A 21,479-nucleotide genomic window follows, 5' to 3' on the forward strand; every position below is an offset into this window, starting at 1 on the left:
TATATTTTCTGATCATATAATAGACAACTACATTTTCAGTCAAATAATGTGATTATTTATATATTTGATTGGAGAAGGAAATGGCAACCCACTCCAGTATTCTTGCCTGGGAAATTCCATGGACAGAGGAACTGGGCAGGCTACAGTCCCTGGGGTCACAAGAGTCAGACACAACTTAGTGATTAAATCACCACCATATATTTGATGATCACCTGTACAAAATGTTTTTATTTTATTGCCAATTTCTAGCTTGATATAGCACTCTGGAAATAATAGTTTCAAGGCCATCTTTTTTTTTTTTAAGTTAATTAAGTTGTTGATTCTACTTTATTTTTAATTGAAGCATAGTTGACATAATGTCATGTTACTTTAGGTGTACAGCACAGTGAGCATAAACTGACTATACATATATATATATATAGTTTATATATATGTGCATATATATAAATATATACATAAGCAGATGCTTGTTGGTTATCTATTTTATGTCAATATATACTAGTACTAGAATATCAGAGAAGGCAATGGCACCCCACTCCAGTACTCTTGCCTGGAAAATCCCATGGACAGAGGAGCCTGGAAGGCTGCAATCCATGAGGTCACTGAGGGTCGGACACGACTGAGCGACTTCACTTTCACTTTTTACTTTCATGCATTGGAGAAGGAAATGGCAACCCACCCCAGTGTTCTTGCCTGGAGAATCCCAGGGACGGGGAAGCCTGGGGGCTGCCATCTATGGGGTCGCACAGAGTCGGACACGACTGAAGTGACTTTGTAGCATACTAGTATATATACATGTAATCCCAAACTCCTAATTTATCTGTTCTACCCCCTTTCCCTTTTGGTAACCACAAGTGTGTTTTCTGTGTCTATGAATCTAGTTTTTTTTGTAAATAAGTTTATTTGTAACTTTTATTTTTATATTTTTTTAGATTCCAAGTATAGGTGATATCATATAATATTTGTCTTTCTCTATCTGGCTTACTTCACTTAGTATGATCTTCTCTATATGATGCCTTTCTTTTGATATATGATATTCTCTCAATTTTTAAAATCCTCAAATCTTACCTTATCTCTCTGTTTTAATTATCTTATAAACTACAGAATATTGCTCTGTCAAAAAATAATAAGTGGCCTTGGACTGGCTCTCTCGTGAGGACTGATAGCCATCCACTTATTCACCACATCTGAGGCTGTAGCTATTAACCGCCTATCAGGGCTGTTAGCAGAGTACTAATTAGGACTGAATGTGATTCTAACTTATGCTGTATGGTCATCAAACTGAATCATGATGCCTGGAGGAATATTCAATTATAATTGAGAACACTTATATTCGTTAATGTTCAAAGATCCTCAATTTGGGGATGACGCTCCTCTCTCAAGTCTTTATCCTAGTCTTTATGGCACCTGCCTTAGAACTGTTGGGTGTAATTCACAGTCACTTGCTGTTGGGGAGTGTCTGGTATTTGACAGATGTGTTTAGATTCTACCAGAGGCAGGAGCAAGCACAGGTCAGGTGGAAAGGATTCTACCTCGGCACACTTTGTTAAATAATGCAGTCACGTAGAAGTTCAATTAAAGGTCAACTCTAAATCCCCAAATGTCAGGACATCTTTAGCAATCTTCTGTTCATTGTAGCCCTCACCTTCACACAGGCTGCAAATACCCTTTGGGAGCATTTCTCATTAAAAAGAGTCAGGATGTCCCCCTCATAGCCATGCTTCCAGCAAGGAGGAATCTTCACTCTGTGTGGATAAGGACACTCCTGTAGGGGCTTCTAGTCACCACAGGACTTTTCAGCATGGTCACTCTCCTTCATCTCACATGGCAAGGGTGTAGCCATGCTATGCTGCCTTCACTGTTGGGCTCAAGACACCCTCACCCACCGATTTTATGGTTTTGACATTGGGAAATGCATTTAATTACCTGCCCCTTTGGCTTCTTGAACAATAAGTACTAGCTGCTTTTTTTCAGCTGCTGAATACCCAGCAGTAAGCACTTAGAAGACAAGAGCACACTGCTTCTTTGCTTAAATTCACAAAATAAAATGCAATAAAACAAACTCCCAGCTCTCCAGATTGTTATTTCTCATTTACACATATGTATGCATACATTTGTCTTGTCAAAGATTTCAATAAACTCAAAATGGATTAAAGATCTAAACGTAAGACCAGAAACTATAAAACTCCTAGAGGAGAACATAGGCAAAACACTCTCCGACATATATCACAGCAGGATCCTCTATGACCTACCTCCCAGAATATTGGAAATAAAAGCAAAAATAAACAAATGGGACCTAACTAAAATTAAAAGCTTCTGCACAACAAAGGAAACTCTAAGCAACGTGAAAAGACAGCCTTCAGAATGGGAGAAAACAATAGCAAATGAAGCAACTGACAAACAACTAATCTCAAAAATATACAAGCAACTCCTGCAGCTCAATTCCAGAAAAATAAACAACCCAATCAAAAAGTGGGCCAAAGAACTAAATAGACATTTCTCCAAAGAAGACATACAGATGGCTAACAAACACATGAAAAGATGCTCAACATCACTCATTATCAGAGATATGCAAATCAAAACCACAATGAGGTACCATTTCACACCAGTCATAATGGCTGCTATTCAAAACTCTACAATCAATAAATGCTGGCGAGGTTGTGGAGAAAAGGGAACCCTCTTACACTGTTGGTGGGAATGTAAACTAGTACACCCACTATGGAGAACAGTGTGGAGATTCCTTAAAAAACTGGAAAGAGAACTGCCTTATGACCAATCAATCCCACTGCTGGGCATACACACTGAGGAAACCAGAATTGAAAGAGACATGTGTACCCCAATGTTCATCGCAGCACTGTTTATAATAGCCAGGACATGGAAGCAACCTAGATGTCCATCAGCAGATGAATGGATAAGAAAGCTGTGGTACATATACACAATGGAGTATTACTCAGCCATTAAAAAGAATACATTTGAATCAGTTCTAATGAGGTGGATGAAACTGGAGCCTATTATACAGAGTGAAGTAAGCCATAAAGAAAAACACCAATACAGTATACTAATGCATATATATGGAATTTAGAAAGATGGTAACGATAACCTTGTATGCGAGACAGCAAAAGAGACACAGATGTATAGAACAGTCTTTTGGACTCTGTGGGAGAGGGAGAGGGTGGGATGATTTGGGAGAATGGCATTGAAACATATATAATATCATATATGTAACGAATCACCAGTCCAGGTTTGATGCATGATCCTGGATGCTTGGGGCTGTTGCACTGGGATGACCCAGAGGGATGGTACAGGGAGGGAGGTGGGAGGGGGGTTTGGGATGGGGAACATGTGTACACCTGTGGCAGATTCATGTTGATGTATGGCAAAACCAATACAATATTGTAAAGTAATTAACCTCCAAGTAAAATAAATAAATTTATATTTAAAAAAATTAAAAATATAATTAAAAATTTTTTTCAGTGAACTCTGTAATCAGTGGAGCCAGTGAGATGTTTAAAAAACTGTATCAAAGAAGAATTCAAAGAAAATGTACATATAGATAATTAGTAATACTGAAACAAAACTGCAAATAGATGCAAAAGTCTTCAATATTCACAATTGAATCTCCCCCATGCCAATTTTCTATTTTTTTCTGAAAATAACTTACAAATTCTCTCTTTATATGGGTCCCCTAACAGTAAAATAATCCAAATAAAATAATCACTATTTCTACTTTATTACAATTCTTTAAAATTTGTTACTTCTTTAGAATTTTGAAACTTATGGAAAATATCTAAAGTTTTTAAAATATAAATAGTTGTGTGGGACAATGTTTTATTATGAATACTTATATTTTCTTAGATTATGGTTTATAATGAGTAGTTTCCTTCAAATAGTAGATCTTTTCGGTGTCAGTAAAAATTGTATGTTTAAGATGCAATTTCCTGGTAATTTTGATCAACTATCAGTGCCAAGATATTTGCAGGAGAGTATAAAACAATCCTGAAAAGGCTTCTCATGACTATAACTTGAATTCAAGATGAGAACGGGTTCTTTTCAAACTTACTGAAAACGACTTCAAATTAGTCATGGTTTTTGAAAGTATGTCAGTATATTCAAGGGCTTCCCTGGTGGTTAGACAGTAAAAAATCTGCCAGCAATGCAGGAGATCCAGGTTTGACCTCTGGGTCTTAATAATCCCCTGGAGAAGGGAGTGGAACCCACTCCAGTGTTCTTACCTGGAAAATCCCATTGACAGAGAAGCTTGGTGGGCTACAGTCCCATGGGGTTGTGTAGAGTTGGACACGACTGAGTGACTTTCACTCACTCACTCACAGTATATGTAAATAGCAGCTTAGATATATATTTTAAGTTTTATAAATAAGTTTTTATATAATAATTTATAAAACATTATTAATATTAGTAAGGTCATCACATCATTTCTGGGGACACATTTCATTATTTCTTTTAGTCAAATGCACAAAGGATCTAAGCTGAAGATACAAGCAGTACATACATCACTGCTTTGATTTTGCATAAATGCAAAGGAAGAATTTAATATGCCCATGAGCCTTCTTAAATGTTTATTTCTTGAGTTAAAATGATGTAATTACTGATACAGAGAACATGAAAGGAAGGCTCTACAGTTGAATGGTCTGTGTGTTCCTGTGTGTATCTTTTTGCCAGTTAAAACAGATGTGCTTCCCGACAGCTATGCCTTGAGGTTGGAATATCATGAAGATCATTTCCGCTCTTCCTCTTCTGGTCTTGGATCCCCTTCTAATTTGTCTCACTCTCAGTTCTTTACCATTTCTAGCAATCAAGAGCCTACCCATGGATCCTGGGATGCCCCGAGACACATGCTGAGGGCTGGCTGGCTGCCGCATCGTCAGCTTTAGAACCAAAGTGCATGAGAAGGGAGTTACGTGGACTAAACCTCTGAGAACCTGAAATCGGAAGGCAGCTTGCTGATTTTGTTTTTTGCAGGGTGGCAGTGAGAAAAGATTTTTGTTTTCTTTCTTCTGTTTTTGGTGGGAATAAGGAAGAGATAATTTAGTTTTTAAAGATATTGTCATTGGATAAAGATTTTCCTGTGAGTCCAGAACTGTTTGTGAATGTCTAACAGAAGGAAATATCACTTATTTCCCAGAAGATATTGTAGGACACTTGAGAAAAAGCAGGGCTGAGCTGAGACTGACAATATAGATGGGGTGGCCCAGGGGTTAAGAATCCACTTTGCAATGCAGGGGCCTGCTCAGAGAACTAAGATCCCACATGGTGTGGAGGACCTAAGCCTCGAGCCGCAAACTACTGAAGCCCACATGCTCTAGGACCCACGTGACACCACTACTGTGGCTGGTCACCACAGATGGAGAGTCCACGCTCCGCAGAACAGGTCCCACGTGCCCCAACTAGGATCTGACGCACAGAAATACAGATGTGTTCCCTAGGACATCCAGATGAGAGAATGTAGGTGGAACAGTGAGATAGTTTACACAGGCAGCACCCAGAGTGCAGGGCCCCGGGTCACCTGCACAGTAGCTACTTCACTACAGCAACTCTCAGCATCCCACAACTCAGGGATGAAGCCAACTTCCCCAAAGGAACCTTCTCTTCTTCAGAGCAAGCACAGTCATAACTCTAAAAGCAAGGTTGTTAGTAGATTCTCCCCAACTCTGTCAAGATCTCCCTGTGTTCCATTAAAAAACCCACACATTTGTACATGAGGACACATATAATAAGCTTCATTGAATCGATGCTGCTGAAATCCATACTCTGTTCTAAATGTTCCCCTTAGTTATAACCATGACAGCTTCCTCCCAGGAAGAGAGAAAATGCCAAGATCTACAAGTACGGACAATTCCATCGTTGAACGTGATTCTTAATGTCACTTTCCATTTTGCCACCATAATGGCCAGCCAACCTCTCAAGAAGTCAACATTTCCTGCTTGCAAAAAAGAGCTCTAAATACAACTATAACTAAGGAAGTTGCAAATAAGTCCCTATTTTTAAACATTGTTCTCACTTATCATTTTCATTTATATCTGAAACATAGAGAATGATGGTGGCCCTCTGTGAGAAAGAGGGTTTTAGTGTGTTCAGATCTTACCTTGGTAAACGGCTTTAAATCCAGGCGAGGCTATGCTGTCATCAGACTGTAGGTGCAGCCACATCTGGTTGCTCATACTCACGATGAGGTCGGGAACACTGGATCCAGTGAGTCTGCAGAGACAAGAAACACCAAAACCATGGTTTAATGTACCAAATAGCTCCACTTTTACCTTGATGGGGCTGGGTGGGGTATCCTTCTATTTAAACAGGCAAGCCATATACATATAAGACCCTCCTTCAAAGAATCTATAGCCATTTGTAATTTATATTCATAATCACAATATCACTGACCTTTTACAGTAATGATTCTATATTATAACTGAAAATTGGTATCTTTGACTTTAAAAGTCGACATATGGTGACTGACACTTCTGTGTATCTGGCACTGAAAGTTTCTTTTATTGTTGTTTAGTTGTTCAGTTGTGTCCGACTCTTTGCGACCCCATGGGCTGCAGCATGCCAGGCCTCCCTATCTAACATCTCCCAGAGTTGACTCTAACTCACGTCCATTGAGTCAATGATGTCATCTAACCATTTTATCCTCTGTCATCCCCTTGTTCTGCTTTCAATCTGTCCCAGCATCAGGGTCTTTTCCAATGAGTCAGCTCTTCACATCAAGTGGTCAAAGTATTGGAGTTTCAGCTCCAGCATCAGTCCTTCCAATGAATATTCAGGATTGATTTCCTTTAAGATTGACTGGTCTGATCTCCTTGCAGTCCAAGGGACTCTTAAGAGTCTTCTTCAACACGACAGTTTGAAAGCATCAGTTCTTCAATGCTCAGCCTTCTTTATGATCCAACTCTCACATCCGTACATGACTACTGTAAAAACCATAACTTTTACTATATGGACCTTTGTTGGCAAAGTAATGTTGGCTTTTTAACATGCTGTCTAGGTTAGTCATAGCTTTTCTTCCAGGAAACAAATGTCTTTTAATTTCATGGCTGCAGTCACCATCTGCAGTGATTTTGGAGCCTAAGAAAATAAAGTCTGTTACTGTTTCCATTGTTTCTCCATCCATTTGCCTTGAAGTGATGGCCCGGATGCCATGATCTTAATTCTTTAAATGCTGAGTTTTAGGGCAGTTTCTTCACTCTCCTCTTTCACATTTATCAAGAGGTTCTTTAGCTCCTCTTCACTTTCTGCCACATGGGGGGTGTCACTCTGCATATGTGAGGTTATTGTTATTTCTCCTGGCAATCTTGATTCCAGCTTGTGCTTCATCCAGCCCGGCATTTCATGTGATATACTCTGCAAAGAGTCTGACGTGACTGAGTGACAAAGCACACACATACACACATAATCTGCATATAAGTTAAATAAGCAGGGTGACAATATACAGCCTTGATGTACTCCTTTCTCAATTTGGAACCAGTCTGTTGCCACATGTCCAGTCTAACTGTTGATTCTTGAACTGCACGCAGGTTTCTCAGGAAACAGGTCAGGTGGTCTGGTATTCCCATCTCTTGAAGAATTTTCCAGTTTGTTGTGATCCACACAGTCAAAGGCTTTAGCACAGTCAAGGAATCAGAAGTAGATGTTTTCCTGAAATTCTTTTGCTTTTTCTATGATCCAGGGAATGTTGGCAATTTGATTGCTGGTTCCTCTGCCTTTTCTAAATCTAGCTTGAACATCTAGAAGTTCTTAGTTCACGTACTGTTGAAGCCTGACTTGGAAAATTTTGAGCATTACTTTGCTAGTGTGTGAGATAAGTGCAATTGTGCAGTAGTTTGAACATTCTTTTTCATTGGCCTTCTTTGGGATTACAATGAAAACTGACCTTTTCCAGTCCTGTGGCCACTTCTGAGTTTTCCAAATTTGCTGGCATATTGGCTACAGTACTTTAACAGCATCATCTTTTAAGAATTTGAAATAACTCAGCTGGAATTCCTCACCTCCACTAGCTTTGTTCATAGTAATGCTTCCTAAAGCCCACTTGATTTCACATTCCAGGATGTCTGGCTCTAGGTGAGTGATCACACCATTGTGGTTATGTGGGTCATTAAGATCTCTTTTCTAGAGCCCTTCTGTGTATTCTTACCACCTCTTCTTAATATTGTCTGCTTCTGTTAGCTCCATACCATTTCTGTCCTTTATTGTGCCCATCTTTGCATGAAATGTTCCCTTGGTATCTCTAATTTTGTTGAAGAGATCTCCAGTCTTTCCCATTTTGTTGTTTTCCTCTATTTCTGTGCATTGTTTACTTAGGAAGGCTTTCTTATTTCTTCTTGCTATTCTTTGGAACTCTGCATTCAAATGGGTGTATCTTTCCTTTTCTCCTTTGCCTTTCTCTTCTCTTCTTTTCTCAGCTATTAGTAAGCCCTCCTCAGACAACCACTTTGCCTTTTGCATTTCTTTTTCTTGGTAATGGTTTTGATCACTGCTTCCTGTACAAGTCTCTGGGTGCAGAATTGTCCATGCTCAAATGGGGGAAGCACTGGACAAACTGGGAGGTTTGGTCACCCTCTGTGGTGGACAGAAGTCCCTTCCTGCTGGATGAGGGACAACATCACACCACGAACATGGAAGCTTGTCTAAGCCAAGAAAATTCTGTTCATTCACACAATGCATGGCTTGCACAGTCTGGAATTTTTATGTACCTTTACCACAAAATGCCTTTAAAAATTATACCTGAGGATGGACTCTTCTTGAGCACTAAAGATAAATACCAAGCCATGGAATGACAGGGAGGAAACATGAACACACTGACTAAGTGACAAAAACCCATCTGAAAAGGCTGCATACAGTAGGAGTCCAACTCTAGGACTTTCTGGAAAAGGAAAAACTATGAAGACAGTTAAAAAAAAATTCAGTCATTGCCAGGGGTTGGGAAGTGGGAGGGATGAACAGGTTCAGCATGGGAATTTTTTTGGGTAGTAAAGCTACTCTTCATGATACTGCAATAATGAATATATTACAGATACATGATGGATATTGTAAAGATGGCTACACGTCACTGTACATTTGTCCAAACCCACAGGCTTCAGCATTGAGAGTGAATCCTAATGTAAACCATGAAGTTGGGTGGTGATGATGTGCCCACAGAGGTTCATCTTTGGTAAAAAAAAAAAAAAAAAAAAAAAATGCAGCACTTTGTGTGGGATCTTAATAATGGTGGGGGTAGGGGGCTGTGCATGTCCACAGACAGTGGTGGTGTGGAAAGCTCTGTACTTCCCTCTTAGTTTTGCTCTGAAAATAAACTGGCTGTAAACAAAGCCAGGGGACACACACACACACACAGAGGAACTCAAAGGTGACCACACGTTAGAAGAATACTGACCAGGAGAACAGCACACACAGCTGACAGAATTGGCAAATGCACTGAAGGTCCCTTCTGCATATTAACGCCCAGGTCACAGCGAACAGAAGTTTCAGTGAAGCATTCATCATGTGTTAACAAAACAGTCACACAGCGGCCGCCACCAGCCAGTGAGAGGAAACACTAAATTCATTGACTGAAGTCAACATGCGGACAGAAAAGCACGCGGAAAGGGAAAAAGTGTAAGAAAGAAAAAGTCAATTCAGCCCAAACCAACGTCTGCAATCAGAGAGGAAGCTCCGCTGTCAGCAAAGTTGTTTTGGGGGTAGGAGCCCCTGGTCCGCCCCGTGGATCACACACGCAGGTCAGCACTGCCTTCTCAAGAGCTCGGCTCCTCAGAGGAAGATGAGCAACGGTTATTACACGCGCAGGTCCTCAGTGTCACACAGACGAGAGAAGGGTTTCAGCGAGAGATGGGCAGGCGCCGAACAGGTGCCTCTTTCTGAAGATTCACCCGTACATGCTGCTCTATGTGCTTGTTTGAAGACAGACTTTTTTCCCTTCCCTGTGCATAGATTTTATTCACATGTGACATACCAAACACGGCAGCGAGCATGGATGTCTGGCATTAAAGTCTGCTCTGACTTAGGAAGCTAAACGATTCTTCCTTCTGCTGCTCAGTCCTTCCAGAAAGTATCTTTGTCTAGCCTTTTGCTTTCAATTATTCTATGTACATAAACATCTTACATTTGTCTCTTACAAGCGTCAAATATTTGTTTCATATTTTCTCAATTTTTATTTCATTTACATTATTCTTATCCAGAGATTTTAGACTTTTATTTAGAATATAATTACTAGTAAATGAAAGCTCATATTTATGGTGTTCTTGCTTTTTTGATTAGCCAATGTTTTTACTGTCTCTTTAACAGCTTGTTTCTTTTCCCCAAAACTACAAAGATACCATTCTGTTGTCTTTTTACTTCTTTTATTTATATTGAGAATACTCCTATCAATCTTATATTTGCCCCTTTGAGAATAAAACTTCATTGCTTATGCTATCTGTAAGATTTCCCCCTGTTTTTCAGCAAATTTATTATAATGTGCCAGGCTGAGGTTTCTCTTGTATTATGCCAAATGTCTTGTAGAATTTCTTGAGGCTTTATCCTGATGCCTGTTGTTAACATTGGAAAATTCTTTATGATAATGTCTTCAAATATTAGTTATGTCCCATTTTCTCTTTCTCTGCTTCAATTTCAACTACACATGTATCTTCTGTACATTTTCTTCCGCTTCAGGTTGAATATTTTCTACTATTCAACCTTCCAGTTCAGGCCATATCTATTGAGTCCTTTATTTCAGATGTTGGTATTTTAAAATTCTTAACACTTCCATTTGATTTGTTGTTATGAATTCCAGCTTTCTGGAAAAATTATTGATCATTTTATTTATATTCTGACATATATAAAACATAATTAATTATCAGAGTTCCTTAGTGACAACTACACTATTTATATGTCCTTTTCTTTTTCTATTGTCTGTCTCTTGGTTTTGAATCATTGAGGGTTATTTCCAGACACTTTGGTTGAATGCTAGACTTGGTAATAAGCCATCGTAGAAGCTGTGCTTTTATCTTCTTCCTTGGAAAATTTAATTTTCTTCTGGCAGTGAGAGTAACCACCTTGATTCAGTCAGTCTTTGGAAGGACTTCAGGCTTCTTTTCAAGGTTGCTGATTTCTCACTGCTTACGCCCTCTTCTGCCACAATTCAGAGACGACAAGTTTATATAATTACACACGGCATCAACGAGTCACATGAATTTCACCTCTTCCACATTCCTTTCACCATTTCCTGCTTTTTGTCTCTATCTTCTGAGTATCTCCTGTCAACATCACTGAAGTAGCCTCCTAAGTTATCCTCCTGGTTCTGGTACCACTTCCACCCCCCGGTCCCGACACTTGATTTAATTTTAAGTGTCTTAAAATGCAATTATCTTGTAGAAAATTTTCACACATTGAAAAGATGTATAATGCCAAATTAATTACTTTAGAAAAATCTGAGTGCAAATACTTTGAATTTATTTTATTTCTATACTGGACTTCATTTTAATGCAGTTTTATGTTGGTCTGCAGATGCATATAAAACCAAATAAGCCTGTACACTGCTATACTACAAAGTTCCTTCAATCAAAATTAAATTAAGATGATGTGAATTACTTTAGTTTTAGAATTTAATGCTGATACTTAAGTGATTGCTGTGTTTATGAAAATTATTGTAAATGGCTTGGTACAATCATTTAATTTTAAATTAATTATTTAGTACATTTGCCAATTACTTAACCATTCAGAAAGTATTTTATGTTTTTTTTTTAAATTTTACAAAATTATTTTCTAATTATTTAAAACAAAATACTTCCCTTTTTATTCCTCTTTTTCTCCTCCAGAAGTATTTTACTTTGCTAGTACCAACAGAAATATATGTTTAAAATAAAGAAGCAAATATTATTACCCTCTGCAACTGTTTGTTGAAAACAGGATTTTTTTTTTCTTTGAGCAATTTATAATTGAAAAGTAAAATAAATGCTAGTTTTGGTAAAATACTTTAATAGCCATCACAACACATAAGCTATAACTTTTCTTTAAAACAGCTTTATTTTATCCAAAATTGACCTTCTAGTATATATAATGTGTATATATATACACATTATATATATATATATATATATATAATTTAATTAAACTTAAAAATAAGATTATTCTAACTAACCACCAGAATATTCAACTTCTTTATTAGGAAACTATATTAAAATTGTCTTTTGGGGAAAAAGCCATCATATTGGAGGTGTCTAGCTGCCAACCACCCTTTCCTTCCATCTCGGAATTCTTAACCTGTTGCTCCAGTCATATTGGTATTTTTAACAATTCTCTAAAAATATCAGCACTTCTAGGCCTCCTGGATTTTGGTAAATATTGAAATCACTGCCCAGAGTGCCTATGCTCCCTGGATAGGAACCAGGAATTCTTATAGACTTTGAAGATTCTCACTTCACATTTGTTAACTCCCTTAGGTGAGGCAGGTTTTTTTTTTTTTTCTTCCCCAGGTCATTGTAGAATAGTACACTGCAGACACTTCACAAATGTATCACAGGCATCTATTAATACTTCCTCTTTCTCCTTCCAAATTCTAAACTTTGAGTGCAAGTTTATGTCACCTGACCTTTTTAACCCCCAGACTCTTGCACATAAAATGCGCCATTGCTTTAAATAACTGCATACATGAAAAAAATATAAATGAATCCCTATTAAAATTTATTAAATATCTTCATATTTAAATTTCATAGGAATATCTCCCACTAATGATTTAAATCTTCATTTGATCTTAGCATACCAAGGACCTGGCATCTGAGGTTCTGCTGAAGCTGTGCCTTTAATTTACCCTGTGATTTTAGCTTCATTATCTTACATCTATGTCAGTTTCTTCATCCGGGAAATGATTGCATGAAATTATCTTAGAGGGGTCTTTTAGACCTAAACTTTTCTTGTCTCCTTGATAGAGTTCAGCCCTGGTGGAGCCGTGGTGACCTCAGTAGTCTGACATGCCCCTGTGCAACAGGATCAGTGCTGACCTGAAAGACTTATGGAGAAATCAGAAGTTTCTTTGAATATCAGTCCCAGCATATTGAATCCAAAAGGAAGAAAATGACTTTTGATTGTGTGTTTGTTCCTTTCCTACAACCAGGGTGCACTGCTATCAAGAGAACGGCTAAATTCTTTCACATGAAAAGGAGTCATTGTTCTTTTAACTTCACTGATGGCTCAGATGGTAAACAATGTCTGCAACGTGGGAGACCTGGGTTCTATCCCTGGGTCAGGAAGATCCCTTGGAAAAGGGAATGACGACCCACTGTAGTATTCTTGCCTAGAGAATTCCATGGCCAGAGAAACCTGGGCCCTGGCGGGCTACAATCCATAAGTTGCAAAGAACTGGACACAGCTGAGTGAGTAACATTCTCATGATACGATAAAGGACTTCTCTGGTGGCTCAGATGGTAAAGAATCTGCCTGCAAGGCAGGAGACCCAGGTTCAATCCCTGGGTTGGAAAGATCCCTTGGAGAAGGGAATAGCTACCCATTCCAGTATTCTTACCTGGATAATTCCACAGACAGAGGAGGCTGATAGCCTACGGTCTATGCAGCTACAATGAGTCAATTAACACATGTGGAAATAATTTCACAATGCTTTGTTTGCTGCTAATATTACAGTGTATATGAAAGTCGTCTCATTTCTGGACAGGTCTTTTTGGCCCAAGTTGAAAGAGTCAACATTTCTACCCTCATATATTAATACATGAAATGTATTTTCTGGAAAGGAAACTACAATTCCTTTCCAGCAGATGAAAACAGTATGCTGCTGCTGCTGCTAAGTCACTTCAGTCGTGTCCGACTCTGTGCGATCCCATAGACGGCAGCTGACCAGGCTCCCCCGTCCCTGGGATTCTCCAGGCAAGAACACTGGAGGGGGTTGCCATTTCCTTCTCTAATGCATGAAAGTGAAAAGTGAAAGTGAAGTCGCTCAGTCGTGTCCAACTCTTAGAGACCCCGTGGATTGCAGCCCACCAGGCTCCTCTGTCCATGGGATTTTCCAGGCAAGAGTACTGGAGTGGGGTGCCATTGCCTTCTCTGTTCACTCAGCACTGCACCATACAATTCCCATGTCATGTGGAATTTGTAGTTTGTTTCTTGATACTGATGAATAGAACTTCCTTGTATGACTAAGGTATATTTATTTACTCACCTATCCAAGGACATTTATGTTGTTTACAATTTGGCAATTAGGAATAGAGTTAACTCTATTCATGCATGGCAAATTTTATTTCTTTATGATAAATCCCACCTAGGAGTGGGATTGCAGGATTATATGATAAATAAATATTTAACTATATGAAACAGCCAACGTGTTTTCCAGAATGGCTGTACCATTTCACATCCCCACTTGCAGTCTCAAAGAACACATAGCGTGTAATTGTATTTATGTGATATTCTCAAGAAGACAAAGTTTAATGAGGGAGAACAGATCAGGGGGTCAAGGTGTAAGGTGGGAGAAGGTGTGACTGCAGAGAGACAGCACAGTGTTGAGAAGTGACAAACCCCTTTTGTATCCTGACTTTCTGGTTTATTTATATGTATAGATCTGTACTCCAAAAAAAGTCTATTCTACTGTATATTCATTAAAGAAATAATTTGCTCAAACCTAGAGATTAAAACAATAAATCTGAGCTAACTTCCCTGAGGTCTAGGAGACATGGGTTCAATCCCTGGTCAGGGAAGATTTCGTAGCTGCAGGACAACTAAGCCCAAGTACTGCAACTACTGAGCCCATGCACCTAGAGCCTGTGCTCCACAACAAGAGAAGCTGCTACAAAGAGAAGCCCACACACCACAACTAGGGAGGAGCCCCAGCCTGCAGAAACCAGAGAAAGCTTGTGCGCAGCAACTGGGACCCAGCGCAGCCAACACTAACTAAACAAAAAATAATAAAAATTACAAAACAAAACAAAACTCTGAGCATGCCACAAAGCTATCAAAACATGAATCTGATGCAAAGTAACACCTGGAACACATCACACCTGCAACGTACTGCCAGGTACCTGAAAGGAAAGGGTTGTGGGGAACCTTTACAAGTAAACATTACAAGTTACAACCTGGCCTAAAAACTGACCTGTTTTGAAGCTTTTGCAGTTTTTTAACATCAATAAATTTCAGAAGATCTGGATAAAGTATAGGAAATACAGAGCAATTTAAAATATACATTGTAGTTGACTGTTCGCCTTGATTGGGTTGATACAATGTGTGCCAGAGATAAATGGGGAGAAGCTAAGACACAGTGCATGGTCTACGTAGCATCTGACAAGAACCTCCCTCCCTCCAGGATGGAGTAAAATGCCTTCAGGGAGAGTCAGAGATGCCCTGATGCAAATCCTCAGAAAAGGAGGCAGAGTGTATCACAAGTTGACATCATCATTAAACAAACGAGGAAGAGGGGATGTAACTCCAGTCTTGGAACCATATATTTGTACTCTGAGGTTCAGTTCAGTTCAGTTCAGTTCAGTCACTCAGTCGTTTTTGACTCTCTGTAACCCCATGGACTGCAGCACAGCAGGCCTCCCTGTCCATCACCAACTCCCGGAGTTTACTCAAACTCATGTTCACTGAGTCAGTGATGCCATCCAACCATCTCATCCTCTGTCATCCCCTTCTCTTCCCGCCTTCAATCTTTCCCCACATCAGGGTCTTTCAAATGAGTCAGTTTTTTGCATTAGGTGGCCAAAGTACTGGAGTCTCAGCTTCAGCATCAATCCTTCCAATGGATATTCAGGACTGATTTCTTTTAGGATGGACAGGTGGCACATCATTAAGAGCCTTTCTGATCAGATCCTGAGGGCAAATCCATCTGAAGGCAGCCCTGATCAGAGTTCCAGGTTCTCCAACTCACAGCATCCCTCTGGCTCCTCACACAGGGGACCTACAGGTAACGTGTCTATTTACATGATATATACCAGAACAGGAAGAGGAAATGTCAATGACTCCAGTATTCTTGCTGAGATAATCCCATGGACATAGGAGCCTGGTGGGCTACAGTGCATGGGGCTGCAAAGAATTGGACGTGACCGAGTGACTGAGCCCAGTCCAACAGTAGAACAGAGGCTGGGAGTGGGAGAGTGGCAGGACTCTGGCTTTTATGTCAAGTTAACTTTAGAAAGTCATTTTAGGCTCTAGTCTTATAGAATAGATATTCAGATTACTATTATATGTGAAGTTAAACCTGGGGATTGACAGTATGTATGCTGAAGTTGTTAAAATCTCCCCACTGGCACCAATGTGAAATTAGAGCAAGCTTTTAGTTGACTCTGACTCTTGCACAGGCAAGCTCCACCCTCCGAGGATGCAGCTGGTGTCCCTCTCGTGATGTCAGGCGGACCAGCACCACCTGTGTGGGGGGTGGTGAAGGGCCTGGTAACCACAGGTGTCCAGGGCCAGCCTCCCACTCCTCAAGTGCCTGGACTCCCTTTTCTGAGGAAAGACACAGAGGCAGGAGAACCTACGAGAGAGACCACCACACCAGTGGCCCGACCCATGAAGATTCTGTCTCTGCAAATCTGAGACTGAGACTCCCCTCCCCTCCCAGAGATGGGAGACGGGGCTCGGGGGGACAAGGCATGAGCTGGAGGAGGGGGCAGTGACTAGAGTGAGCTCCACGGGCACAAGCCAACCAAGTGGAGCAGGGCAATGCCATAGAGCAGGGGTCCTCAGCCTCCGGGGCCTAAGGCCTGCTAATCTGGGGTGGAGTTCATGTAATGATGACAAAATAAAGTGGGCAATAAATGCAACGCAGTAGAGTCATCCCCAAAATATCCCCCATCCTGGTCCATGGAAAACTTGTATTCCACAAAAACCTGTCCCTGGGGCCAAAAAGGTTGGGGGCCGCTGTCTTACAGGCCCTGATAATGAGCCCATCACCGGAACCCCGCCTGCACATGTTGGCCAAGAGCTGCATGTTAAGTCTAACCAGGGAGACTGCCTGCTGAAATAAGAGGTTTATGTAATTTCTAGTACATCACAACACGATAGACGAAACAGCCAGGGTCTGCTCATCACATTAAGAGCTGAGAAAACCACAACTTGAATGAGAAAAGACAAACAACAGACATCACCTGAAATGAATCAGGTGTTGAAATTACCTGACAAGGATTTTAAAGCAGCCATGGTGTAAATGCTTCAATCATTTACAAACTCTCTGCAATCAAATGCAAAACAGAATATTCAGCAAAGAAACAGAAGTTATTAAAAAGACCCAACTGGAAATTATAGGAGTGAAAAATACAGTAGTGAAAAATATAATAATAGACAATAAAATAAAAGTAGCCAGATGGGCTTATAGTAGACAGAATGGATATGCATGCTGACATGAGAACTTGAAAAAGGATGGCAGGATCCCTTTCATTGACTCCACAGAGGAGACAGAGTGGAAGCAAAGTGAACAGAACACTAGCAACCTGTGGACAAAACCCAAAGGTTCAGCGTCTCATCATTCCAATCCCACAAGGAGAGAAAAGAGAGCGGGACTGAAAGAGAATTTAAAGCAATAATTGCTGGAAGCGCCCCAAATCTGGGGAAACATATAACCTACAGTTCTAAGAAACCAAGTGAACCTCAAACAGGATAAACTCCAATGAATCCACGTTAAGACACATTTAATTAAACTTTTGAAAACCAAAGATGAAGACCAAAATCTTGAAAACAGCCAGAGAGAAGTGACTCATTGCTTATAAATACCCCTAGGTGTGTCAGTGGATTTCCTAACAACCCTGGAGGCCAGGGTATAGAATTTCTTGGTCACAAGACTGAGGGTCCAGACAGATTCAGTGAATGACAGTCCAGATCTCTTCCTTCTTCCTGTTAGTAAATTTCACATCCAAAGGCAGTTCTGAGCACCACATAATTCATTACTTTAAGGCAGAGATAATAACTACAACAATATAACATCTTCTCTTCGCTTCATACTTTTAGCCTTTCTCAAACAATTTTTCATTAGCTGTTTCATTTTGCACTTGAATGCTTTTGGGTTGCAAAGTCAGCATGAGATGGGGAGCCATGCTTGCTGCCCTTGAGGTGCAGGCCCCTCGTGTTTTTTTGTTTGTCTTCTTTTACTTTTTATTTATTTCCTTTTAGCAGTGCTGGGGCTTCTTCGCTATGGGGGCTACTGTCCAGTTGCAGCGTGGGCTTCTCACTGAAGTGGTTCCTCTTGTGGAGTGTGGGCTCTCGTGCAGGCTAAGTATCAGTAGCTGCAGCTCCTGGGTTCTAGAGCTGACTGATGAATCCTGGCGAAGAGATCCGTAGCTCTGCAGGATAACAGTGCAGCAAGGAGGGCATGCATTTCCAGCTTCTTAGAGAAAACTGCTGCAGTGAGTCAATGCTGTAGCTGTAACTGTCAGAACAGCTGGGACAGGACTCAGGCTGGACCCTGAGTCTGGACCCCAAATGAGCTGGGACAGGCTTTGCTCGGTCTCCTACAGGCACTGCCGTTGGGCTGTGTTTCCTTGGGGCCGATGGCTTCTCCTCCTTCATAGGAAGGTTCCCCAGAGACATGGCCCCGAAAGGCCCAGGTCAGCTTGCTCTCCCAGACACCCCAGAACAGGTAAAATCCCAAACCTAAAATACAGGTGTCCAGGGGTCCGGCTACCTCCCCACTGACAGGGCTGTTGGAACAGAGAACGTAGGTTCTCTGACTCTCCTCGGGGTGGTGTTGAAGGTTGGAAAGTCTCCGAACTTCTCCACCTGCAGTTCACCTCCCCATGCCCACCAAAGCCTACTTTTACCCACCTCCGTGTCCTACAACATCTGAATTTCAATAAATACTTCTCCAAGAACTCAAGGAAGAAAGATTCCCCATAAGAGATGGAGGAAGGAAAGCTAGCAATGGATGGAATCCACACGAAGAATAGAGCGTTTAGGATTTGAGTCTGATCTGCAGTCCTATACAAATCCATGCTCAAAGTCAACACCATTATGAGAAAGACTATATGAAGAAAAAGTTTTGATCATGAGGTTCCAGAGTTCTAAGAATCTAAGGAGTGTAATTCTTATCTAATATAGGGTTTTGCCTAGAGAGAATTTAGGTAGCTACCTTTATGTGCTTACTCTTTTTTTTAATATAAATTTATTTTAATTGGAGGCTAATTACTTTACAATATTGTATTGGTTTTGCCATACATCAACATGAATCTGCCACGGGTGTACATGTGTTCCCCATCCTGAATCCCCCTCCCACCTCTCTCCCCATACCATCCCTCTGGGTCATCCCAGTGAACGAGCCCTGAGCATCCTGTATCATGCATCGAACCTGGACTAGCGATTCGTTATGTGCTTACTCTTAATGTAAATTGCTCAGGCTTTTCTCCAAAGCATTGAGATGTACTGTGACTGACTTCTCTAATAATGTCCAAAGATACATAGACACACACATCAGTTTTCAGTGTCTGCTTTGTTATAGCTGTTTTGAAGTCTTTTAATAAAAAAGTGAATTTTGCCCCTTCACCCAGCACTTGCAGACAACAGGAGAGGTAGGTTGTTATAGTCACACAAGAGATGGAGTCACTTCTAGGAACAAAAACCAATGTAAGAACAGAGGATGAAGCAGCCACAAGAAACAACAAACAATAGAGTGAGAAAGACTAGAAATCCCTTTATGAATTTGGAACATTTCATGTAAGGATAGGCACGATAAAGGACAGAAGTGGTAAGGATCTAACAGAAGCAGAAGAGATTAAGAAGAGGTGGCAAGAAAACACAGAAAAATACACAAAAGTCTCAATGACCCAGATAACCACAATTGTGTGATCACTCACCTAGAGCCAGACATCCTGGAGTGTGAAGTCAAATGGGCCTTAGGAAGTATTACAATGAATAAAGCTAGTGGATGTGATGGAATTATAGCTGAGCTAATACAAATCCTAAAAGATGGAGTTTTAAAGTGATGCACTTTATATGTCAGCAAATTTGGAAAACTCAGCAGTGGCCACAGGACTGAAAAAGGTCAGTTTTAATTCCAAGCCAAAGAAAGGCAATGCCAAAGAATGTTCAAATTACTATACAATTATGCTCATTTCACATGCTAGCAAGGTAATGCTAAAAATCTTTTAAGCTTGGCTTTAGGAGTACCTGGATTGAGAACTTCCAGATGTGCTAGCTGGATTTAGAAAAGGCAGAAGAATGAGAGACCAAATTGCCATCATTTATTGGATCATAGAAAAAGCAAGGGAATTCCAGGAAGATATCTACTTCTGCTTCACTAGGCTAAACCTTTGTGTGGATCACAACAAACTGTGGAAAATTCTTGAAGACATGGGAATATCAGACCACCTGACCTGCCTTCTGAGAAACCTGTATGCAGGACAAGAAGCAATAGTTAGACCAGACATGGAAAAACAGAATAGGGAATAGAGAACTTCAAGGCTGTATATTGTCACCCTGTTTATTTAACATACATGCAGAGGACATCATGTGAAATTCTGGGCTGGATGAACCTCAAGCTGGAATCAAGATTGCCGGGAAAAATACCAACAATCTCAGATATGCAGATGATACCATTCTAGTGGCAGAAAGTGAAGAGGAACTAAAGAGCTTCTTGATGAGGGTGGAAGAGGCAAATGAAAAAGTTGATTTGAAAGTCAATATTCAAAAAACTAATGGCATCTGGTCCAATCACTTCATGGCAAATAGATGGGGGAAAAGTGAAAACAGTGACAGATTTTATTTTCTTAGGCTCAAAATCACTACACACAATGACCACAGTCATGAAATTAAAAGATGATTGCTCTTTGGAGGGGAAAGTATGACAAACCTAGAAAGGGTATTAAAAAACAAAGACATCACTTTGCCGACAAAGGCAAATCTATGGTTTTTCCAGTGGTCATGTACACAGGTAAGAACTGGACTGAAAAGAAGGCTGAGCACCCAAGCACTGATGCTTTAGAATTGTGATGCTGGAGAAAACTCCTTAGAGTTCTCTGGACTGCAAGGAGATCAAACCAGTCAATCCTAAAGGAAATCAACCCTAAATCTTCATTGGAAGGACAGATGCTGAAGCTGAAGCTCCAATCCTTTGGCCACCTGATGTGAAGACCTGACTCACTGGAAAAAGACCCTGATACTTCGAAAGATTGAGGGCAGGAAGAAAAGGGGATGACAGAGGATGAGATGGTTGTATGGCATCACCAACTCCATGGACATGAGTTAGAGCAAGCTCTGGGAGATGGTGAAGGACAGGGAAGCCTGGCATGCTGCAGTGCATGGGGTTGCAAAGAGTTGGACAGGACTTAGGGACTGAACAGCAACAAAGTCTCCTTACTGGTTAATAGAAGAGTAGTGACGAGTACTCAGGCAGAGACAATACTGCTTGCTCACAGATTTCCCTGATACTAACTATCCCTCCCCTAGACAGATGGGCACTTACAACCTGTCATCTATGTCTATAATCCTCAGAACATCCTGAAATGAATGCCATTTCCCAGGCACTGGCTGCTAGTAATTGCAAAGGCCAGAGGAAAGTCTTGAAGAAC

The 21,479-nt window shown here is 40.5% G+C and overlaps 1 protein-coding gene across 1 annotated transcript in view; it reads right to left on the reverse strand.

Moving 5' to 3' along the window:
- The window catches only part of CSMD1 (CUB and Sushi multiple domains 1), a 2,070,704-nt gene that overhangs the window by 457,099 nt on the left and 1,592,126 nt on the right, over positions 1 to 21,479 (reverse strand). The window contains exon 12 of the mRNA XM_070781602.1: positions 6,104 to 6,216. Coding sequence (XP_070637703.1) covers positions 6,104 to 6,216 — 113 coding nt within the window. The remainder of the gene's footprint in view (positions 1 to 6,103; positions 6,217 to 21,479) is intronic.

This window comes from Bos indicus, chromosome 27 (genome assembly GCF_029378745.1).
Source record: "Bos indicus isolate NIAB-ARS_2022 breed Sahiwal x Tharparkar chromosome 27, NIAB-ARS_B.indTharparkar_mat_pri_1.0, whole genome shotgun sequence".
Lineage (NCBI taxonomy): Eukaryota > Metazoa > Chordata > Mammalia > Artiodactyla > Bovidae > Bos > Bos indicus.